General features: G+C 49.2%; 3 protein-coding genes across 4 annotated transcripts; 2 read left to right on the top strand and 1 right to left on the bottom strand.

The window, feature by feature from the left end:
• The first annotated feature begins 2360 nt into the window (after positions 1 to 2360).
• Positions 2361 to 9223, top strand: LOC307090415 (serine protease 27). The gene is made up of 6 exons (XM_079757049.1): positions 2361 to 3005; positions 4440 to 4552; positions 5036 to 5115; positions 6201 to 6472; positions 7115 to 7284; positions 8547 to 9223. Exons 1-6 carry the CDS (start codon positions 2960 to 2962, stop codon positions 8796 to 8798), a joined length of 933 nt encoding a protein of 310 aa, XP_079613175.1. The 5' UTR covers positions 2361 to 2959; the 3' UTR covers positions 8799 to 9223.
• Positions 9224 to 9345: 122 nt separating this feature from the next.
• mapk7 (mitogen-activated protein kinase 7) lies at positions 9346 to 17024 on the bottom strand. 2 transcript variants are annotated; one of them, XM_079757046.1, is made up of 7 exons: positions 16928 to 17024; positions 16199 to 16401; positions 15535 to 15700; positions 13597 to 15083; positions 11833 to 12878; positions 9800 to 9933; positions 9346 to 9525 (listed from the first exon to the last, which is right to left on the bottom strand). In XM_079757046.1, exons 2-7 carry the CDS (start codon positions 16398 to 16400, stop codon positions 9378 to 9380), a joined length of 3183 nt encoding a protein of 1060 aa, XP_079613172.1. In that variant the 5' UTR covers position 16401; positions 16928 to 17024; the 3' UTR covers positions 9346 to 9377. The 2 variants fall into 2 exon arrangements, with proteins under 2 accessions (XP_079613172.1, XP_079613173.1); XM_079757047.1 differs by having other exon boundaries at positions 9414 to 9525; positions 9783 to 9933.
• A 585-nt stretch (positions 17025 to 17609) lies between these two features.
• Positions 17610 to 21668, top strand: vkorc1 (vitamin K epoxide reductase complex, subunit 1). The gene is made up of 3 exons (XM_079756613.1): positions 17610 to 17845; positions 18852 to 18961; positions 19473 to 21668. Exons 1-3 carry the CDS (start codon positions 17658 to 17660, stop codon positions 19682 to 19684), a joined length of 510 nt encoding a protein of 169 aa, XP_079612739.1. The 5' UTR covers positions 17610 to 17657; the 3' UTR covers positions 19685 to 21668.
• The last annotated feature ends 511 nt before the right edge of the window (positions 21669 to 22179 follow it).

The following is a 22179-nucleotide window of genomic DNA, read 5'->3' as shown; positions in this document are numbered from 1 at the left end:
GAGAGAGGGAGAGAGAGAGAGAGGGGGGTGAGAGACAAAATAACAGTGAGGGACTGTGGGGGCTGGGTGGTGTGTGATGGAAGATGCCAGTTTGTTTTATTTCCGGTTGGCGAGGTTTTGCTCTCTCTCTCTCTCTCTCTCTCTCTCTCTCTCTCACACACACACACACAACAGGTGATGAATATGGCTGCTGTGATCGCACATTGTTGTTTTGTTATTATCTGTTCTGTGGGAAGTGTGTGTTCCTGATGTCTTGGTACGACAGGCAGGAAGTTAGGAGGTCCAGTTTTGTGTGCAGTGGGAGCCCAGTCTGTCCTCTCTTGGGAGCCAGCCCTTCTCGACGGCCAGGCCGTGTTCACTGAGGCTGTACCTTGTCAAGGATCTCCTTTGTTCTAGGTCAGTCACGGTGGTCAGGTATTCTGCATCTGTGTATTCTCTGTTACGGACAAGTAGCATGCCGATGCACTTTGATTCATGGTCTCTCTCCCTCTCTCTGTCTCTCTTCCCCCATTTAAATGTAAAGTAACTCAACCCAATGCAGCCAAACCAAGAGTACCTAAGCCCATGTTTCCATCGGGCCCCAACCAACAACTACTCAGAACAGAAGGAGAAATCAGCCTAGGTGACACACCTGGCTCAGCCTCCAAGAAACTCATTTATACTTCATAAGGTGACAAAGCAAATAAACTGTGAACAATGCTTCTAGTTTTAACAATAAACTCTAGGTTAACATGGACCATTGAACAGAGCGGCAGCTCAAACCTTCTCCCCTCCTATCATACCAACATGAAGGGCCTTGCTACCAACACACTGAGCATAGGTGAAGTGTGTTCACGGACCCTCGCAGACCCTCTCGATCATCCCTCCTTCCGATCACCGTGAAACGATAACAGAATCGGTGAATCCAAATTAATTATTTAATCAAGCATTGTGTCACAAAAAAACAGAGTCAGAGGTTGGGGGTCGGGCCTGCATGTTTATGTATTTGAGTGTGTGTGTGTGTGTGTGTGTAGTCATACGTACATTCATACTGTACGTGTGTGTGTGTTTTTGTGCATGATTGTGGGTGTGGTTGTGTTCATCTGTGTGCGTGTGTGTGTGTGTGTGTGTGTGTGTGTGTGTGTGTGTGTGTGTGTGTGTGTGTGTGTGTGTGTGTGTGTGTATGTGATTCATATAGCCCCAGGGTCTGCTCTTTGGGTCTGGGTAGCCCACCCATCCTCCCATCTCTTTCTCTCTCACTTCATCCCTTGCTTTTTTCTGCTGGCGGGAGGGGGCTTGTTATCACCATAGCAACAATGTCACTACAAATACTCATCAAGCTGCTAAAGTGAAACAAACTAGTCCATAATAACTGCTGGGTGGAGATCCAGGCCCAGAAACCATCTAAACACAAACAATTCCAGGTGAATTTGATCGTCAGTGACGCTGTAATAGTTACCCCTCTACCACACCGTCTCTCTCTCTCCTTCTCTCTCTCCCTCTCCTTCTCCCTCTCCTTCTCTCTCTACCACACTGTCTCTCTCTACCACACAATCTCACTCTCTGTCTGTCTCTGTCTCTCTCCCCCTCTCTCTCTCTCTCTCTCTCTCTCTCTCGTTGCGTAGCCCCAGGGCGCTGCTGCCATGCCCTCCTCCTTCTCCTCTGTCCCTGTCACCTCCCATTCCTCTGTGAGAGCAGACAAGGCCGCCGGGGCGAGAGAGAGCGGGAGAGAGAGAGAGAGAGAGAGAGAGAGCGAGGCTGTGTCTGAGTTTGCTCACTTTTTCCCTATACAGTGCACTATTGGAGGCATCAACATGTTTCCACACTCTCCCTCCTTCCCTTTCCCCGGAGAGTAGACTAGTGTTTAGGGGGGACCGGCCAAAACAGAGGACTTCACTCATGTTTTCTATAATCTTACTGCTGTAACAGATAAAATATATTGAAAATAATGTTGGACACATTACCTTGTAATAACAAACAAACTACATGACGGTTTGGGGGTCCTTATGTTTATATTAGCCTGCATTACTCCAACTCTCCTCATCACAAAAATATATAGGCCTATATATCAATATATACATACATTGATATATTTTTACATACATTATTGATAAATATTATATATATATATATATTGGAAAAACTTATGAGAAATGACAGTGTCAGCTTTTCATTTTGTTATTGCCAACAAATATTTATGTAAAAAGTTATTTAGGCTGTATTTACAGTCTAAACATCAGATTATCAGGCCTGAATAGACCTATTTTATTCTACATGGAGGGGTTGGTTTGTGCCCAACCAGCATCAAAAAGCGGAATCTAATATTTACGATCCTAAAATAACAACAAAGGTTCCTGTTCCTCAGACCACGCCCACGGCTCCTGGTGCTCAGATCACACCCTGTAAACCGGTTTACCTGGGGGACTCCAGGTTTCTATAACCAACACGACACTGGACTCGTTCTGCATGGTTCCACTTTCATCTAGCTACTTTGTTGTTGTTTTGTAAGAAGAATCTACAAAAGACGAACTTTCTTCAGCTCATCGTAGACCTCAGTCGGTAGGTCCACTTTCGAAAGTTCTGCTATCCTATGTTTGGAACGTTAACAACAGCGCTGAGTATCGACTCACGGAATTGGTCGACAGAGACTCGCCTCGCTCTGATTGGCTGCTACTCGACAGGTGAATCGGCATTGGAAGTTGTTTTCTGTTCGGATTTGTCCCGCGCGTCTACCGAGTTTAGGAGCTTTTCGGAGGAAAACTCGATTCATAACCTTCGATCTAAACGTCTGCAAGCTTCTGTTGTTGCGTTTTGACTTGTTGAAGCCGGCGGACGTGGGACACACCCCGAGTCAGGAACCCCTTTGAGTCCAGGGAGGTGGAGCCGTCTGGCTCCTTGCGATGCTCGTTTAGGTACTCCAAAGTACAACATCCAACAGATCGACTCAACAGATCGACCTACGTGACTTATCTCCTGGAACATGACTCGGACCACAGACGTCCTGTCAGTGCTTTGGTGCTTCACAGGTGAGCGGATCCATTGCGTCACTTTTTGCCGTAACAGGTGGATTTCTCCTGTTTTAATATTCAACCCCAACATGGTTGCTCTGTTCTGGTGACTAATCGGCCCCGTCCCCCCGTTTGGTGAAACTGAATAAATCTTTAAGTCGCGTTTGGGCTGACCCTCGAGACAGTCGGATTCGGTGCCCGAAACCGCACTTTTCTGAAACCATTTTCCCGGGTGGTTTTAAATAAATACGGATTTATGCGGTTTCGTTTCGATTCGTGTGGACGCCTGAAACGCAATGACGTCATCGCCCCCCACCCACACCACCAGCTGGGCGACGTTTAGAGTTGCGTTGAATTTATTATTTATTTGTATTATTTTTGTAGCTTTAAAATACCCCTTTGTAAATGTTATTACGAACTATACATTAAAAAGTATTGCTGCTCAATTGAAAAGGTTTAATCTCCTCGATTGAATGTTTGTATACAGCGGGCAGGATGCGCGCAGGCTTGATGCGCTCCCCTTTTTTTGTGGAGAACCAGCGCCTTGAATATTTACTACAGCGTTTCTACAGCTCGATTGGTTTTCGCAATGAGTCCGTCTTTACGAAGATATTCCTGAAAGGCATCAAAGGAAAAGGGAGGGGAAAAGATCGTTTTCGCCCTTGTGGACGGGCCCAAAATCTATTTCGATCCACCAGGAGCGCGAAGGCTTTATGCGCATGCTCGCCTCTTCCTCTTTATTTTGCTGGAGTTCTGTAGCAGCAGCAGCGCCCATTATGGCCCTCGAATGTGTACTACAGCGTTTCTACAGCTCGGTGCGGTTTCGCAATGAATCCTTCTTTACGGAGATATTCCTGAACCGCATAAAACGAAACGTTTTCGCCCGTGTGGACGGGGCCTAATGGTATGTTCCTCAATCCTCGGACGCCAGACTTCCGAGTCGAAAGTCGAAGATCTCCCAGCTTTCTTGCGGCATTTCTCGGAGGCACGCTCCCTTTTTGTCTTCATCTTTCGGAAATCTGAGAGTAGACCGAGAGCAGTGATGACGCTCTCAACAAAATGCCTGCGCCCGTGAAGAGATTTTTTTTTTTTTTTGTATTTGCACCACGTTGGTCATTTTCATGTCGATTTTAAATGATCTTACACACTTGATTACATTGCTACTTTATTCCGGTCACCAATTTATACATGCATGGTCTTGCTGTGCGTGAAATACAATGTAAAGTTGTGTTGTTTGTTTTCGGGCTGGTTTGCTAAAGAGGCTAATGTAGCTAACAAGAAACAACGACTAGTCAATTTCATGACACAATCACAAAGACGAACAGGAACGCTATAAATGCTCCGAGACCGGAATCGACTTCAAAAGTGAAACTCGGAAGGTGTCCGAGGATTCAGGAACACACCATTAATATCAAACGTCTCCTGTCTCCCCCCCCCCGCACCCCCCTGTAGCCGTCGTGCTGGCCGTAGCCCCCCAGTGCGGGAAGCCCCCCCTGGGGCAGAACAGGGTGGTGGGGGGGGTGAACGCCAACGAAGGGGCGTGGCCCTGGCAGGTCGACATCCAGGTAGCGAAACGACCACTGTGTGTGTGTGTGTGTGTGTGTGTGTGTGTGTGTGTGGTTCACTTGCAAGGTAATTCCCCGTGCTGCTGAACGGAATCCCCTCCCTGATTCTGGTCCCTCTGCTCTCTTTCTGGTCTCTCTATCTGGTCTCTCTCTCTGGTCTCTCTCTCGGCTCTCTCTCTCTGGGCTCTCTCTCTCTCTGTGGTCTCTCTGCTCTTTCTCTGTGGTCTCTCTCTGCTCTTTCTCTGTGGTCTCTCTGCTCTCTCTCTCTGCTCTCTCTCTGCTCTCTCTCTCTCTGCTCTTTCTCTTTGGTCTTTCTCTCTCTTGGCTCCCTCTCTCTCTCTCTCTGGGCTCTCTCTCTCTGGGCTCTCTCTCTGTGGTCTCTCTGCTCTTTCTCTGTGGTCTCTCTCTGCTCTTTCTCTGCTCTTTCTCTTTGGTCTTTCTCTCTCTGGTCTCTCTCTCTGGTCTCTCTCCCTGTCTCTCCAGACGCAGTCGGCGGGCCACGTCTGCGGCGGCTCTCTGATCTCCGAGACCTGGGTTCTGTCCGCAGCTCACTGCTTCCCCAAGTAAGAGCAGAGTCGGCAGGTCGGGCTCACAGCCGGGCTCCTTAAGAAGAACAGAAACACATCACCTCCACATTAGGTTTAGATATATATATATATATATTCAGAGCTGGACTTACCTACAACAAACAAGAATGGGGTCGAAATTAAGTAATATTATTGCAGATAATGACGGTAAATCACACCCTTGAGTGTAATATGGCGCTTATACCATGGTTACCCTAAACCCTAACCGTCCCGTCTGTAGACCCCACCAGCATGAAGGTGTAACCCAACACCCTAGCAACGGAGGTCATCCTCAGCACCACTTGTAGCCCAATGGAGATGATGCTTTCTAGAGATCAAGGGATTTACAGCTGAATAAATACCAGACATAACTCATATGGGCATATTATTCAAGTAGGACCTTGAATGTATTTTAAAGTAGTATGGCAATGTTAGGGTTGAATCAATGCCAGAGTAATCCTCTAAGTCTATTAGGGTCACAAATCAGGTCCAAAGGTGTTTAGCAATCAGGTACTACCGTGGTATAATCAGGAACTACTGGATAATAACACCGTCAAATCAGATGACCTCACCTTCCAAAGAGGCTGTATCATAACACGGCAGGATGTTTGGTTCATGATGTCACTCCCCGGTAGGGCTGAACGATAAGGGGAAATAATCTAACTGCGATTATTATTATTATTTTTTTAAAGTTCCTTATTATTCACTAAACAAGCAATCAATCATTAGAAAAGTTTGATCAACACAACATTGGAAGCAGTCAACATATAAACTGCTCTTTCCTTCAGGACAGGCCTTTGTTGAGATTAATTGACGCATGAATTTATGTAATATCTTTATTTAACTATTGAATTGTAAAAGAAAAACAAATACAAACCTTACTGATCTCCGGTCAGTAACAGTAACAAATCCGAAACAATCGCAGCCTGGGTCGGTTTTGCATATCGCTCTCTATTACATCACGATTTCGGTTTGAATTTGATTAATCGTCCAGCCCTACTCCCCGGTCCCCCCCCCCCAGTATCTACGTGGGGACGTTTGGTCCTCCCCCCCATTAACCCTAACCCTCACCCTCCCCCCAGCATCCATGACTTGGGCCCCTACATCATCTACGTGGGGCGCCACAAGCTGAACGGCTTGAACATTCACCAGACGTCGCACCGCGTGCGGCGGGTGGTGGTGCCCGACTCGTACGTGGAGCCGCAGCGAGGAAGCGACCTGGCGCTGGTGGAGCTCTCCAGCCCCGTCTTCTGGTCCGACTACGCCCAGCCCATCTGCGTCCCCGACGAGGGGGCGCTGTTCCCGGATGGGCTGGACTGCATGGTGACGGGATGGGGGCACATCCGGGACAACGGTGAGACCCGCAGGACCTTGGGTCTGGTCCTAGACCGACAGATCCTAGACCAGATCCTAGAACACCAGATCCTAGACCGACAGATCCTAGACCAGATCCTAGTCCACCAGATCCAAGACCAGATCCCAAACCAGATCCTAGACCACCAGATCCTAGACCACCAGATCATAGACCAGATCCTACACCAGATCCTAGAACACCAGGTCCTAGACCGACAGATCCTAGACCAGATCCCAAACCAGATCCTAGAACACCAGATCCTAGACCACCAGATCCTAGAACACCAGATCCTAGACCAGATCCCAAACCAGATCCTAGACGAGATCCCAGACCACCAGATCCTAGACCAGATCATAGACCAACAGATCCTAGACCAGATCCCAGACCGGCTGCACATGAAACCTTTTCTCTGAGAACAGGAGCATGAATGCTTGTTTAACCTTTTGAAATAATTATTTTTTGAGTGTATTGTGACCAACAAAACAAGGACATTTTTGGATCAACATTATCTTTGTCAAATATATATATATAAATAAATGCATGTCTCTTAATAAAACATGGCATTGAAATGAACACATTAGTGTATAACTATTTGTAATTACCAACGACCTCTCACCGCCCCCCCCCCCCCCCCCCCCCCAGTGGCCCTCCCTGGCGTGGGGGTTCTCCAGCAGGTGGGGGTGCCCATCATCTCCTCCCCTTCCTGTCAGCAGCTGTTTGACCTGAACCCAGTTGACTTTGAGGACCCCGTGGACATCCTGTCTGACCAGCTCTGCGCGGGTTACCCTGAGGGCGGCCGCGACGCCTGCCAGGTAGGGACCTGTCTCTCTGTGGGGGTCTCCTGTCTCTCTCTCTAGGGCTCTTCTGTCTCTCTCTAGGGCTCTTGTGTCTCTTTAGGGGTCTCTTGCCTCTCTGTAGGGCTCTCTCCTGTCTCTGTAGGCCTCTTGTGTCTCTCTGTAGGGCTCTTGTCTCTCTCTGTAGGACTCTTGTGTCTCTCTGTAGGGCTCTTGTGTCTCTCTGTAGGACTCTTGTGTCTCTGTAGGACTCTTGTGTCTCTCTGTAGGGCTCTTGTGTCTCTGTAGGCCTCTTGTGTCTCTCTGTAGGGCTCTTGTGTCTCTCTGTAGCACTCTTGTGTCTCTCTGTAGGACTCTTGTCTCTCTCTGTAGGACTCTTGTGTCTCTCTGTAGGACTCTTGTGTCTCTCTGTAGGGCACTTGTGTCTCTGTAGGCCTCTTGTGTCTCTCTGTAGGGCTCTTGTGTCTCTCTGTAGGACTCTTGTGTCTCTCTGTAGGGCTCTTGTGTCTCTGTAGGGCTCTGGTGTATCTCTGTAGAGCTCTTCACTGAAACCTCGTTTGGGAGAACATGAGATGGAATCTCAACATGATGCATCCGAACGACGTGAAATGTTTTGAAGATTGGAAGAGTTTGGTTGGATTGGAGGTCGCTGCTGCCCCCTGCTGGTCTGAGGGAGCAAAACAAAGACAAGGCACTCACTTAAAAGTCCAGCCCTGAGTTCCAATACCCATACCATCATACTATTTAGTATCCCAGAAAAATATCTAGTATGTCCCAATATATAGTATGGAAAATGCAGTATGCCAAAAATACCAGGATGGTTGAATGCCGGATGTACATCTGGTTACGTATCACAGTATGCAAGCCAGCTCCAAAATCCTCTGCAGCAGAAGATATGTGGGTGGCACTCCAGACCGCTCCTGAGTCAGTTTACATAAGAGAGACAGCTCCTGAGTCAGTTTACATAAGAGAGACCGCTCCTGAGTCAGTTTACCTAAGAGAGACAGCTCCTGAGTCAGTTTACATAAGAGACACAGCTCCTGAGTGAGTTTACATACGAGAGACCGCTCCTAAGACTATTTACATAAAAAAGACCGATCCTGAGTCAGTTTACCTAAGAGAGACCGCTCCTGAGTCCGTTTACATAAGAGAGACCGCTCCTGAGTCCGTTTACATACGAGAGACAGCTCCTGAGTAATCCGTTTTTTTCCATAAATGAATACGCAGCAACCTTTGACCTGGTTAACATCCTGACCGTGTGTGTTTGTGTGTGTCCCCAGGGCGACTCGGGGGGGCCCCTGGTGTGCTCCATGGCCAACGCCACCTGGGTCCAGGCCGGGGTGGTGAGCTTTGGGCTGGGCTGCGGCGACAAGAACCGGCCAGGGGTCTACGCCAAGGTATCCTCGTTCTCCGACCTGATCCGCAGCACCGTCCCGGGGATCCGCCTGCACGGCCGGGCCCCCCAGACCCGGACCTGGGGCCCCACTGCGGGGCTCTTCCTGCTCTTCATTGGCCACTACCTGGTACTCTGAGAACCTTCCGGAGGAGATGACCCCGACGTTCTGAGCCTTTCTGTTCAAAGTAGATCACAGCTGGTGATTGATGATTGGCCTCCCGCTGGTGATTTCAGCGTTGATAGACAGTGTGCGTTGTTCCCCGTTGATTTAAACATGTTTTAATTAAAGTGGGCCTTAAGTGTATACAAATCATGTAGATACAGTTGTCTTTGTTATAGAGCTTTCCAATTAAAATACGAAATGTATAATGAAATAAATATTTTTTATTAAAGCAGATTTCTTCGCTCTTTAGGTCGTTGAGGTGGGTGTTATTCCTTGGTTTCACACTAGAGGGTGCTAGTACAGTTATACCAATTATTATGGTAATGGAATGGTTATGTGATATGGTAATTGTTGTTTTTGTAGTAAATTGTGTTAATAAATGAAGAACTAACACAGAGGTACTGGCGTTTGATTTTATTGAATGAAAAACTGATCAGTAGAAAGATTCACTGCTTCCACTATTATTAAAAACTGCTGGTAGTTCTGTTTGATCTGTGCTGATTAATACTTTCATGCTAGGAACCCTGTGAAAGGGAGGTGTGTTAGGGTCTGTCAGGCATCAGGTGGGATGGAATCAGAGAGGCTCATGGGAGATCCCAGCTGCAGCTCCTGCTGCAGTGATTCGAGGTCAGCCTGGGTCATGCTGTGGACCTCCAGCCAATCGGAGAGCAGAGAGGCCGAAAGGGGGCCGGAGTCGTAGCTGACAGCGGGAAACAAAGTTTGAACGTTAAATCAAAAAGGGATGGAATCGTTTTCTTAAAAGTAAATATCTCAATAAATTCACTCATACCCAAAAACAGGTTAATTGGATATTCCACCTCGACTGAGGCCGTGGTCTCATCTTACCCCCCCACATGGACGGCGTGACCCAATAGCATCCAGCTGCAGTCCCGGAGCCGGGGCCTGTGGTTGTGCAGCTGGATGCGCCCCGCTTAACCTGCCCCCCCCCCTTCTCACCTGTGCGGCCCCCTCACCTCTCCCTGGGGTCCGAGTGCTGCAGGTCGGTGAGCGACTGGCTGAGGAGGTCGTCGAGGTCGAAGCCCACGCCGTAGCCGGCGCCGCTGCCTTTGGGGGTGACGGAGAAGACGGGGGGCAGCACGTCCTCCACCTGCAGAGCAACCACAGGCGGAGGTGAGCTCCGTCCGCTCGGATGAGTGAAGCTTTCCTCCAACTCCGCAGAGAACGAGAAGCTAGGGTCGTTGGTCAACCTCTTTATACCAGCCCAGCCCGGCTTGGATTTGCATTCCCATTATTCAGATGCTTTAATCCAAAGCGATTTACGAAAAAGAAACAACGAGCGAAAGAGAAACAATATATCGCTGTCGGTACAGTAAGGATGTTCATAGAACCAAGTGCCAAGCACTAACTATTGTTTATCATTCCCGGTAAGCAATAAAGATAGCTAGGATTGATGATTAGTTTAGAACACATTTAACATACTCTGGTTGTTTCAGACGGATGGCGACACACACACGCCAATATCAGCACTGAGGAGTTCAGTTTGACCTTCAGTATTCCCCATCTTTGCTTCCTAATCTCAACAGTTCCTTGAGAGCCGACTTGAGATTTGTTTTGTTTACACGTTGGACAATGTTTCCCACATGAGTGCCACACCATTCCCTTGGAATTAGGAAAAACAAGCATTGAATATCAACATCAGAGCTCTAACAATGTTAAGTGGGGTCCAATGTCCTGTCTTTAGTATGGACGTGATATGTGTGAAACATTGTCCAATATGTAAACAAGACTAATCTGTAATAAATCGCCTCTCAATGAGCGATGGAGATTCGGAAAAAGGGGGAATATTGAACGTCAAACTGATTTCCTCTATCGACCATCGTGGATATCAGTGCGTGTGTCCCACCTAATACACTATATGCCTCTTAAACTAAAAAACATACCGAAATTACGGTAGGCCAAAATATAAAAATAAAAGGGAAACCAAAAGTGTGTTGTTATCATCGACTCAAAACAAGCGTCATCAGTTAGAGACACACCTTGAAGCGGGAAGCCCGGTTGTTATAGGAATGCAGCTGTGCCAGTATAGTATATTCAGTCCCTCCAGAAAAACGCGATTATGCGATCGCATTATTCAACGCATAATCAACCAAAGTCCGCATATTCATGCGGACTTTGGTTGATTTTTTCAAATATGCGCACTTTCACCGCATAAATTGCGGATTCCCCCGCAAAATATGCGAGGCTTGCATGAATTCATAATCCCCGCATTTTCGTTGCAAAAAAGTAAAATATATCTTAGCAGAAAGTTGAAAAATGGTGCGTTTACGTCACACAAGAGCAGCCATTTCCCCCTGTTGCCATGGGAACGTTATGAAGTGGCGTAATTACGCAACGTGAACGTCATCGAAAAGCTGAATTTTTCGCAAAATCCCGCAATTTCATCGCATAAATATGTCGCATATTTCATCTGATTTTTTAAGAAAACTTGTAATTAAGGATTTTTGGCAGCAACAATCACAAAAAAACACTGCATTTTTCTGGAGGGACTGTATAGTGGAAAAACACCACAGAGATCAAAAAGCTAAGAGAGCGATGTCCCCGATGCTAACCTAGGCTAACCTCACATCCACATGCAGAGAATGAGACCCTGAAGGGCTGATTATGGTCCCACGTTCCCAACGCAACGACCGCGCAGACGCTTCGACGCAGTCGTGGACCTTTATGGGTCTGCGTCGGCTTTTTAGTAAATGGACCAATCACAGCCCTTGCTGCTGCGTCGCCACGACGGAAGGTTACAATTTTTGGGAGGCGCACGTCCGGCCCTTGCGGTGGACGCGAGGAGGGTCCGCAAGGACGTAAGGGGGTCCGTAACCCCCTTGCTCTGCGTGGACGTGGGACCATAATCAGCCCTTTGGTGACCTAGGTAACAAAACCTCACTTAGCTTTCAGTTCTCCACAAGATAAGCTAAGTGTGCTAGCTATGCTAAGACACGCTACAAAGCACTCGGCGTGATCCCGCGATCCCCATGACCCCCGCGACCCCTACCTGGGACTTGGAGAGCTGTAGTGTGACCGTGTGGATATCCGGGACTCCGCTGAAGCCCAGGCTGGGGCCCGGAACGGGGCCCCCGGGGGCCGAGGAGCCGTCTGTCGGGGGCCCAGGCTTGTCTTCCTGGGATAGAGCCAGCTTCTCAAGGGCCGGCGGGGGCTGGGCCAGGGGCCGCAGGAAGTGGGTGGGGAGGCCGTTCGGCAGGCCGTTCGGCAGGCCGCCGGGGGCCTTGTTCAGGAACCTGTCCAGGGGGAGGAGGTGGGGGAGGAGGTGGGCGTGGGGGTGGGGGTGGAGTAGCGACGGGAGAGGTGGTGCAGCCTGGGGGAGGGGCGGCTGGAGGAGGCATGGAGGAGGCGGGGTGTGGGAGGTGCCACTAGCTGCCGGCGGCTGGCTGCTCCACCTCCCCAGGCAGCTCAGCCCTCCTCCTCCTCCTCCTCCTCCTCCTCCTCCTCCTCCTCCTCCTCCTCCTCCTCCTCCTCCCCCCCCCACCTCCTCCGCCGGCCGCAGCGTCTCTCCTGCTCCTCCTTTGACCACGCCGTTGACCATGGCGGCGGCGGCGGCGGCGGTCACCTCTGGCTGCACGGTCGCAGGTTGGGTCGGTTTGCCGTGGGCGGGGGGGAAGAGGAGGGGAACCGGGCGGGGGCCCGCGGGCCGGAACACCAGCTGGGGCTTCAGCACCGGCTCCTGCTCCGCCGTCTTCAACCCCCCCCCGTGGTGCCAGTGCGGCGACGGCCCGGGACACGACGCCGGCTTGTCCCCGGAGCAGTCCATCATCTTCTTCCAGCGCTCCAATAGGCTCTTGTCGTTGTCGCTCAGCATGACGCCGCCCAGGGAGTCGCCGTGCCGGCCCTCCCTCCTCTCCTTCTCCTTCGTCTTCCTCTCCCGCTCCCGGGCGCGCTCCTGCCGTTTCCGCCGCTTCTCCTCGCGCTCCCGCTGGCGCTCCTGGGCGGTGACGGGCCGCCGGCTGTCCTGCAGGGAGGAGAGGGAGCAGGAGGACAGAGCACCTCCTGGGGGGCCGTCGGCGCCCCCCGCACCTCCTCCGTCTGGAAGAGAGCACAGGAGCTGAGCGGCGCCGCCGACGGATAGTGACTACGACTAGTTAGCGCCAACTACGGCTAGTTGAAACCAACGACGGCTCGTTGAAACGAACTACGACTAGTTAGCGCCAACTACGGCTAGGTAGCGCCAACTACGGCTATTTGATACCAACTGCGGCTAGTTGAAACCAACTACGTCTAGTTTCCGCCAACTACCGCTATTGACTACTAGTTATTATGAGTTTCCACTTGTTAATAGTTGCTTATTAACACAAGTTATTTCTAGTTACCGCTAATAAATGCTAGTTTTGGCTAGTTGTCACTGGTTTTAACACTTATTACCATGGAGTGTTGTGGTAATTAGCGTCCGTTACAAACTAACAGAGATTACATGGAATAATTATCGTCCAGTTTAGTTAATATCAAATTAGAGAAAGTCCCGGGGGAGACCAAATTCCACCAAAATACCTCAAGGTGACAGAAGCATTAAAGATTAATACAGTCGGTCAGAGTCCATATCGGTAATTTTAAATGTTTTAAATGTCTTTTTAACCTGCCAGAGTGAAAGAATCTACAAGCAAAGCATAATATGAAAACCATGAAAAACATCCATTGCCAAAAGGGTAAATCTGTGTCTCATTGGACGGTGAAGGGGCGACTCTGGAACTGAATAACTTTTGGTCACATGACTAAACACGACCTTTGACCCCTAGGCTCCTCTTACCGGTGCGGGCCTTGTTCCTGAGGGCCGACTTCAGCAGGGCCGCCTTCAGTGCTGCTTTGGTGTCCTCCGAGATCGCCCCGTCCTTCCGGGGCCCCTCTCCCGCAGGGGCCCGGTCCGGCTTGGCCAGGGACTGGGAGAGGGACTGGGAGAGGGACTGGGCCTGGTCCTCCGAGAGGGAGAGGGCGGGGCCGGCGGCGGCGGGCTGCGTCGACGGAGCGGCGGGAGGCCCAGACGAGGACGGGGCCCGGGGGTTCACCAGCACCTCCTCCTCCTGCACCTCCTGCTGCGGCTTTGGGAACCCCCCCATGGCGTCGGGGGGGTCCTGGCTGCAGACGGGCGAGGTCAGGTCTATGGTCTCCGTCTGGCCGGCGTCCGAGTTGGCGCTGGGCATGTCCACGTCCAGCGGACAGACCAGGGGCGTGGTGAGGGGGGGCAGCTGGCCCGGGGCCAGGGAGGGGTGGTGCGGTCGAGGCTGCCCTGGCTCCTCCTCCATCCCCTGCTGCGAGCTCTGGGAGAACCGCGCCAACGACGTCAGGTTGATGGACGAGGTCTTCAAGAGACACGGGACACCGCCCTGCCCAGCTCCCCTCTCCCCACCACCACCACCACCACCACCACCACCACCACCACCTCCTCCATCCCCACCTCCACCTCCTCCGCCTTTGGCCCTGGCCAGGGGCCTGAACTGCAGCCTCTGTCGGTTCCCCTGCTTCTTCCGGTGGAAGTCCTGGATCTCGATCAGGATGGACTCCTTGATCTGCTCCTTGTCGGTGGGGATCTTGTCGAACTCAAAGTTGAAGGCCGGCACGCAGACGGGCTCGTCGTCGGGGTCGTGGTACTTGGAGAGGTACGAGTGCTCCAGCGCCTGCGTCACCGTGATGCGCTCGCGGGGGTCGAACCTCAGCATGGCCCCCAGCAGGTCCAGCGCCTCGGGCTCCGTCTGGGGGAACAGCTTGGTCAGGGGCACCGGGGCCCGCGAGGGGAGGCTCTGGATGTAGGAGCGGACGCGTTCGGCGCCGATGGCCCCGATCAGCCCCAGGGGCGGGGTGCCGAGCACCGACAGGATGAGCTGCAGCTGGTGGACGTAGTGCTTCCCGGGGAACAGCTGCTTGCGGCCCAGCATCTCGGCGAAGATGCAGCCCACCGACCACAGGTCGATGGCCAGGCTGTAGTGGTGCAGCGACAGCATGAGCTCCGGCGCGCGGTACCAGCGCGTGGCCACGTACTCCGTCATGAAGGAGTGCGACTCCTCGGGGTGGGAGCTGAGGCCGCGGGCCATGCCGAAGTCCCCGATCTTCAGCTCGCAGTTCTCGTTGACCAGCAGGTTGGAGGGCTTGAGGTCGCGGTGGATGACGTTGGCCGAGTGCACGTACTTCAGCCCCCGCAGCAGCTGGTACAGGAAGTAGCGCGTGTGCTCGGGCGTCAGCGGCTGGCCCGAGTGGATGATCTGGTGGAGGTCGCTCTCCATCAGGTCCAGCACCACGTAGCTGAGGGGTGGAGAGAGCAGTGAACACCACGGGGGAACCTCTGGGATTCATGACGAATGAATCACCTAATGTGAAAGACTGATTCCAGTCAGTGGATCAGCCTTCTACTCGATCAATAATAATAATTGATTAATAATAATTGATCGGTTTTTACAGTGATTTTTTCTAAATACTCAAAGACGCTTTACAAAATTGAATACATGCAGAGAGTACAGACACTCAAACAAAAGGAAAATAAACAACACCACAATATAGCTCTGTGAACATGCTAAGCTCCCCCCCCCCCCCCCCCCTAACCACCAGACTATCCTGACCGTGCCAAGGCTAGCCTGTTCAAGAGGCTAGCCTGTCCAGGAGGCTAGCATTAGGCTAGCTTGTTCCAGAGCCTAGCATGTTCACAGAGCTATATTGCGGTGTTGTTTAGAAGACATGAGTGGAGCGGTACACATACACCGATTTGAAGGCTGAGTGCGGCAGGTTGGGCTGCAGGATGTCCTTGATGGCGATGATGTTGTCGTGTTTGAAGTGCTTGAGGATCTTCAGCTCCCTCAGGGTGCGCTTGGCGTTGGTCAGCACCTCGAACACGTTGGAGATCTTCTTGATCGCCACCTTCTGGCCTGGGGGACAAACAGAACTCAACGTTGATGGTTTGGGAGAACACGGATGGAGCTCAATGCAAATGATTCCTGGATCGAGAAATTTGTTTGAGGGAATTTTCTTGCATTTCAAAATAAATGATCTCACATCTTTCAAAATAAGAGCACTCTTATTAGGTCTCATGTCTTGCCACCAGGTGTGGTTGTGATTGGCTGGTACAAGCCGTTTGGCACAGGCAAGGAAAGATTTTCATAGTGTCATCACAAGTGGGCGTGTCCACCTAGATGTGTGCTGGATAGATCAGTTACCAGCCTACCCAGTGGACCGTAGCAAACGTTGCTCATCTATCCTTCGTATACCTGGATGAACACGCCCACTTGCGATGTCCCTATGAAAATCATTCCTTCCCCTTGCCAAACAGCTTGCACCAGCTAATCACACCCACACATGGTGGCAAGACAGAAGCCCTTTAAAATAGGAGCACAACATATATATATATGATATATATCAAGAGTTACCGTTGTCCCGTCTCCGAGCCGACGACACCACGCCGTATGCCCCCGTGCCGATGGTCTCGATGATGTCATACTCCTCGCCGACCTCGAAGGTCACGTCCAGCGAGTGTGCCTTCAGCAGGGCCAGGTTCTTCTCCGTCGTGCTGCCGTCCCTCACCGACCTCAGGCCATCGGCCGCCGGTCCCAGCAGCTCCTGAGACGCCATGCTGGGGGAGGCATACAAAGTTTACAATCATCAACAGACGAATAACAGCACTGGTGTGTGCTGGACTGGAGTCGACACACAATAATGCATAGAAGGACGGACAGACTAACAGGCTGACAGACAGACAGAGAGGCAGGCTGACAGACACAGGTAAGGAGGACAAAAAAACGTCTTGTCAGACAGACTGACAGGCCAGCGGTGGCTGAGATCAGTAAAAGACAGCCATAACAAAGCGGTGCAGTTTCTCCCTACAATAAATCTATATATATAGAATGTAATAATCCTGGAGGACACTACGCCAGCTCCCTGCCAATGTAAAGCCCCTCGCTGCGAGACAAATCATGATTAACCTGCTTCTAGTTTACAATGATCATTGTTATAGCCCGTCCTGTGGGACCCTGAATACAATACCACTTAATATTCTGCTAGGGGCGTCGGCTGTTACCTGGTCACCATCAAGGTAAAGCGGTAAACATAGCTCTCAGTCACAGAGTGAGAGACACAGACATCAACTCTTGCATATTCACCTTTACGTGTGGATCCCTAACGCCCGAGTAGTTTTATGCCCATGGAGGCATGGCGAGGGTTTGTTTTAGCGACGGCGACTTCCTCGTCTGGTTCCGGGCTGTCCCTGGAGTGACGTCATTTTCGCCCAACAGGGCGCTGCACCTTTGGCGGGACGGGCCAATAGGAGCATGCTGCACCGAGAGAGGGGCGGGACGGACCAATAGGAGGCGGCGGAGAGGGGCGTGTGTGTAGTCAATGTTTATTTTATTACCAGACCGAGAGAAGCCTAAGAAGCATAAAGGACAAATAGACTATTAGTAGAATAAATATAACATTACTTAGATATTTATCCTCTTAATTGTTTTACTTTAATAAGACTTAATATTATTATAATTACTATTAATGATAATTAATAATAATTTTAATAGTAGTAGTAGTAATCGTCTGGTTGGTGCAGACCACCACATAAGTAAACAGGTCGAAGTCCTGACCTGATCCCATCCAACACAGTGAGGACAACATCTGGATCGGCCAGCCAATGAAAACCAGCGGCCGAGTTCAGCTCCGGCCAATCACACGTCTTTAATCTCCTTTTAACACACGCCACGTACATGTTTTGGGGTCCTTCACCATCGAAACGCCAAACCAGTGTCTGTTGATTAAGAATCCATCCAGCTGCTGTATCGCGTCATACTGGTGACCATTAAGCACCACTGAAACCATCAGGTCGCAGAAAAGTAACGGGACGTCATGGGTAAGGGTGGTGGTGGAGGAGTTCCGACATGGGAACGGAAAGCGCGAGGCTTTCTGTGCGTCTTTGGAATCTTGTTGTCGATTTACGCGCTGCACGTGGAGCTGTCGAAGGAGAGCAACCCGGACTACCGAGCGGTGTGCGACCTAGGAGAGTCCGTCAGCTGCTCCAAGGTGTTCACCTCCAGGTACGGATCTCCCTGTCACCTAACTAATCCCCCCACTACACTCAGCCCCCCCCGGTACTGCCACGTCCAACAAGGACCTGTCCTGGAGACATAAAGTCTGTTAGAGCAGCAGACGTGCACGGCCACAGGCCAACCGTAGCCCGACTCCTGCCACTGTGGAGCTCAGCTGTTGTGTTTAAATGCCAATTTCCATCAGTTGTGTTACTTTTGTTTCGATGGAAAACTTCACCATTCTAAGTGTAGTAGTGTTCTACAGCTAATTGATCTTGGTAGGAGGTAGGTCTCCATTCGAAGACACGAAAAGGACAATGATTTAAAATATAAATGTTTGCAAAGGAATACAGCTCGCCCATCTAGAATTTGGTAAAGTACTTATCGTTAGCCTCATAGTATACTTGCCTTCACTTTAAGGTTCACCTTTTATTTGGCAAAAATGCCTAAGTCAAATAGATGAATGTCTTAGGCAGATAGTGATTATGGTATGTAAAAATCTCTGATTGGTATGTAGAAATCACTCTGATTGGTATGTAAAAAGCACTCTGATTGGCTTAAGATAGAACCAATGAGGCATAGTGAATCAGCAGCGTTAGGACAGTAAAGTTAGTTTAGATATCAAAATTTGGCCGAACTATGACTCAGGCAATTATGTTATGAGGCTAATGATATCAATTATTTGATGAGGCTAACAATATCAATTATGTTATGAGGCTGACGACATGTAAGTGCAGACACACAAAGGCTGTGGAGTGTTGAAGCAAACAGAAGTTCTGTAGGTTTGAACCCTGGAACCCGAGGACTCACAGCTCCGGGGGTGGGGGGGGCCTGGTTCAGTACCAGGACTCCCAGTACCAAGACTCCCAGTAAAAGGCCTGGTACTCCCAGTAACAGCCCTGGTACTGGGATAACCCTGGCAGTAGGAAGGGACGGAGAAGGCCGGGCAGGACACAGCCTGCCCGGCTGCTGTTGGTGATTCTCTTCACGGCTGCTGTTGGTGGTTCTCTTCCAGATGGGGTCGTGGGTTCGGACTGGTCCAGTTCTTCGTGGCTGAAGACCACTTCCTGAATCAGCCCAACAGCATTCTGGGAATCATCTTCTATACACTCCAGCTCAGCCTCGGTGAGAACCGCTCTTCCGCTCTTGATAGATTGTTCTGTTAATACTCAGCAAGCTGCAGTATGCAATCGTGTTAAAAATGAAAAAAAATTCTTGGTGACGTTAGAAAATAGCTTATGCCAAATTCCTCTTTTAAATATTATATGCGTAACGTGTGCAGTACTTTAGAACTTGTGTTTTATTCATCAAATGCAGTGTTACACAGGTTTATTAAATAAACTGGATATCCGCTTATGGGTGAGATTTGGTTTGCTTCTCGATGGCAGCCGCCGCGAGTAACGTTTCCGCTAGCGAGGAGGACATTGCTTCTGATTTGTTATCGCCGTTTTCTCTTATTTTACATTAGTAAAATAACATATACATAAAAGGATATATTATGTACAATAAAGTACAGTCAAAGTGTGTCCATCCCAGACAGTAGACTAGAAGAAACCCCCCATTTAGACTGCAGCACTTCCTCCTTCTCATTAGTTATCCGTCTGACCAATCACACGTGGGCGCCCCTCCTCACCAGGTCTGTCTGTGTCCCCTCGGGCGGCCATGCTGCTGGTGTTGTCCTCCTGGGTGTCTCTCGCCGGCTCTCTGTACCTGGCCTCCATCCTGCTCTTCGTGCTGGAGGACCTCTGCCTGGTGTGCATATCCACCTACGTCGTCAACCTGTTCCTGATGCTGGTCAACCTGAAGAGGAGAGCAGGCCTGGCTGCGGCCAGGGAGAAGGCTGAGTAGATCTCTTCACCTGGGCCTGCTCCTCCACCACCTGAAGAGGAGAGCAGGCCGGGTCCAGGAGAGGGCGGAATGGACCGTCTCCATCGCCGATGCTGTCTGTTGGCTCTTTGGAAGGAGGAGCCAAGAAAAAGTTCTGATAGTCCATCCTTCTTTTTTTTTTTTCATGCAACCGACACCTTGCATCCATTAGGTCCTTTTATTTATTTTTCAACTTTTTTATTTCTCTGAAAGAAAACCAGGAATTATCAAAGACCTCCAATAGGGGGCGCCAGGACTTAATATTGACAGTTTGGTTGGTGAGAAATACGTGAAATTTTCGCTGAATGGCCCTGCACATGTTAAACAGTTACAATTGAATTCCTCTCACTGAGAATGTTCACAATTCTATTTGGTCAGTATGTGTCCTAATTGATTACACACATTATAGTGATAGTATAGAACCGTTATAGATATTAAAGACCAGTGACTACAAACAGTATTAAAATGACATTGTAAAGTGAGTTATATTCAGCCCAGAACATGGTGACAGGACAGCTTGCGCAGGCCATCATATCCCTTATTTTCCGTATATATATTCAGTATATTAACCTGGAAATGATTCGTAAATTAAACAACTCCCAGCACCACACTAAAAGAAGGAGGCCAATCAGTGCTCAACATATTAAGTCTATGAAGAAGTTTTAATCCTTTCATTGACTTCGTCCCATTTCCACATATGGTAAGAGACAACATCTAACAAGAAAGCAATACAACAGGTTTATACTATTGGGATGTTTTTTTTACTATAAATCAAGCAGGTTACATTTCATTATAGTTATTACAATCTGATATTTGGAGCCATTTGCAAATAAATTACATGACTTGTAATCCAAAACCATAAAATGATGTGGTCAATGATCACTATTCATACTTTGCACGTGACGTCACGGCGACTGGCTGACGGGCAAGAACAACGTTCTCTAGCAACTTAGTAACCTAATCAAGGATCTGCAAGGACGTCGCCAGTTTTACCAAAAACGAAAGTTGGTATTGTGAGGTGAAAACGATATGACAGAGTTGCTATGCGATTGGATGTACTAACCGCCGAGGAGTGAAGCCGGGGTTATGTTTTTACCCCATCCGAAAAGGAGAAAAACTGTATTGTCTATTTGATTAGAATTTGCCATAAGTAATATATTGTTTAATTACACATAATTACGATTATTTCAAAATGAAAATAACCCTCTGGGGATTGCCAGTGTTGCCAGATTGGGCGGGAAATCTGGCCCAATCTGGCAACAATGGCGGAGGCGTTGTCAAACAAAAATTGTACCGCCTACTAGACTACAATACACTTTAAACAGTCAGTTTACTAGCTAAATTCAATACGATTCAAATATAAAGTAAAAACAAGTGTTATCTGTATTATGTTATTTCTTCTTGATGAGCGCGAATGTTTTTTGGAACCTGCCTGGCAACGGACAATCGCGTCGAACGATGACGTAATGTTTCGACGCGGATTACGTAGGCGGTACAATTTTCGCCCCCGGTAAATTTTGGTGTGACAACGTCACTAAACGATCCTAAGCAGCTTTATTTCAGAGTGCAGCAAAAAGCTCCGCTTCGCTGGAACTTCAGAAATGCTTGAGAAAATGTAACTTGTGTGGACGCTACTGCATTACTTGGCCAATAAAAGAGCTACTTAAAAGTTACTTGATTCAGAAAAAAAGCTATTTGTTGATTGTTTTGCGGATAGCTAGACATCACCTTTGCTTTGATTATGAAGATATTCCTGTTTTTCACCTCCCATATGACAACGTTTTTAACCCATCCACTCTTGAAAAAAGTTTGCTATCCGTACTTTAGTAGGCTTTCATTTTTTGTGCGGTATAAGGTGACGGATTCTCTATAAGATAAATGTAAATATCTCCAAACCCCAAGTCTGGTCGAGACGTTGCCAACTTCAAAGCAATGAACACATCAGCGGGTGCTGTGTATGGATCACAAGTACCGAGTATGTTTATCTTTTCTTGATATCTAATTTGAACATTTATGGTCTAAATAGTTGATTCACTGCAGTAGGCCTATTGGAAATCTGCAAGGCTGCAATTCCCCTGGCTGGCCGCTGTTCGTCTGGGTTTGTTGCCCTCCAGGTAGCCATGGTAGTCACGTGACTGCAAAGTATGAATTGGGATCAAAAGTGATCACCCTATGGAGGCTGAGAAAAAAAAAAAAGGTTCCCATTTAGGTCTTGCTTGAATCACCAGTTACACAACACACAGGAACACAACACATTAAATTGGCAACAGAATTTCACTCTCCAACCTTTCGCTAAAGAGACGTTGACAGGCCCAGAGAGCCTGGAGCTCATGGGCCAACATTTACACACATTCTGCTTCATGAAGTGTCCGATTATCATCGTCAGATCATAGACATCACATTGAAACGGCTCCGTTGGCCCGATTCCACATCAAAAAAGCAAACCAAAACAAAATTGGTAGAAAGCATGTTTGTTG

The sequence above is a fragment of the Pollachius pollachius genome, assembly GCF_949987615.1.
Source record: "Pollachius pollachius genome assembly, chromosome: 19".
Lineage (NCBI taxonomy): Eukaryota > Metazoa > Chordata > Actinopteri > Gadiformes > Gadidae > Pollachius > Pollachius pollachius.
Note: the sequence above shows the minus strand (reverse complement) of the source record. Positions and strands in the feature narration are given on the sequence as shown.

What these genes read in the sequence shown, in the direction of transcription:
- LOC307090415 (XM_079757049.1), top strand. Translation starts at nt 2,960, where the DNA reads ATGACTCGGACCACAGACGTCCTGTCAGTGCTTTGGTGCTTCACAG. An exon ending in CCTGGCAGGTCGACATCCAG is followed by an intron (nt 4,553 to 5,035) that starts GTAGCGAAACGA and finishes CTGTCTCTCCAG; the next exon opens with ACGCAGTCGGCGGGCCACGT. An exon ending in GGGGCACATCCGGGACAACG is followed by an intron (nt 6,473 to 7,114) that starts GTGAGACCCGCA and finishes CCCCCCCCCCAG; the next exon opens with TGGCCCTCCCTGGCGTGGGG.
- mapk7 (XM_079757046.1), bottom strand. Translation starts at nt 16,400, where the DNA reads ATGGCGTCTCAGGAGCTGCTGGGACCGGCGGCCGATGGCCTGAGGTCG. An exon ending in CACTCAGCCTTCAAATCGGT is followed by an intron (nt 15,084 to 15,534) that starts GTATGTGTACCG and finishes TCCACCCCTCAG; the next exon opens with CTACGTGGTGCTGGACCTGA. An exon ending in TACAGCTCTCCAAGTCCCAG is followed by an intron (nt 9,934 to 11,832) that starts GTAGGGGTCGCG and finishes GTTGCTCTGCAG; the next exon opens with GTGGAGGACGTGCTGCCCCC.
- vkorc1 (XM_079756613.1), top strand. Translation starts at nt 17,658, where the DNA reads ATGGGTAAGGGTGGTGGTGGAGGAGTTCCGACATGGGAACGGAAAGCG. An exon ending in TCCAAGGTGTTCACCTCCAG is followed by an intron (nt 17,846 to 18,851) that starts GTACGGATCTCC and finishes GTTCTCTTCCAG; the next exon opens with ATGGGGTCGTGGGTTCGGAC. An exon ending in TACACTCCAGCTCAGCCTCG is followed by an intron (nt 18,962 to 19,472) that starts GTGAGAACCGCT and finishes CCTCCTCACCAG; the next exon opens with GTCTGTCTGTGTCCCCTCGG.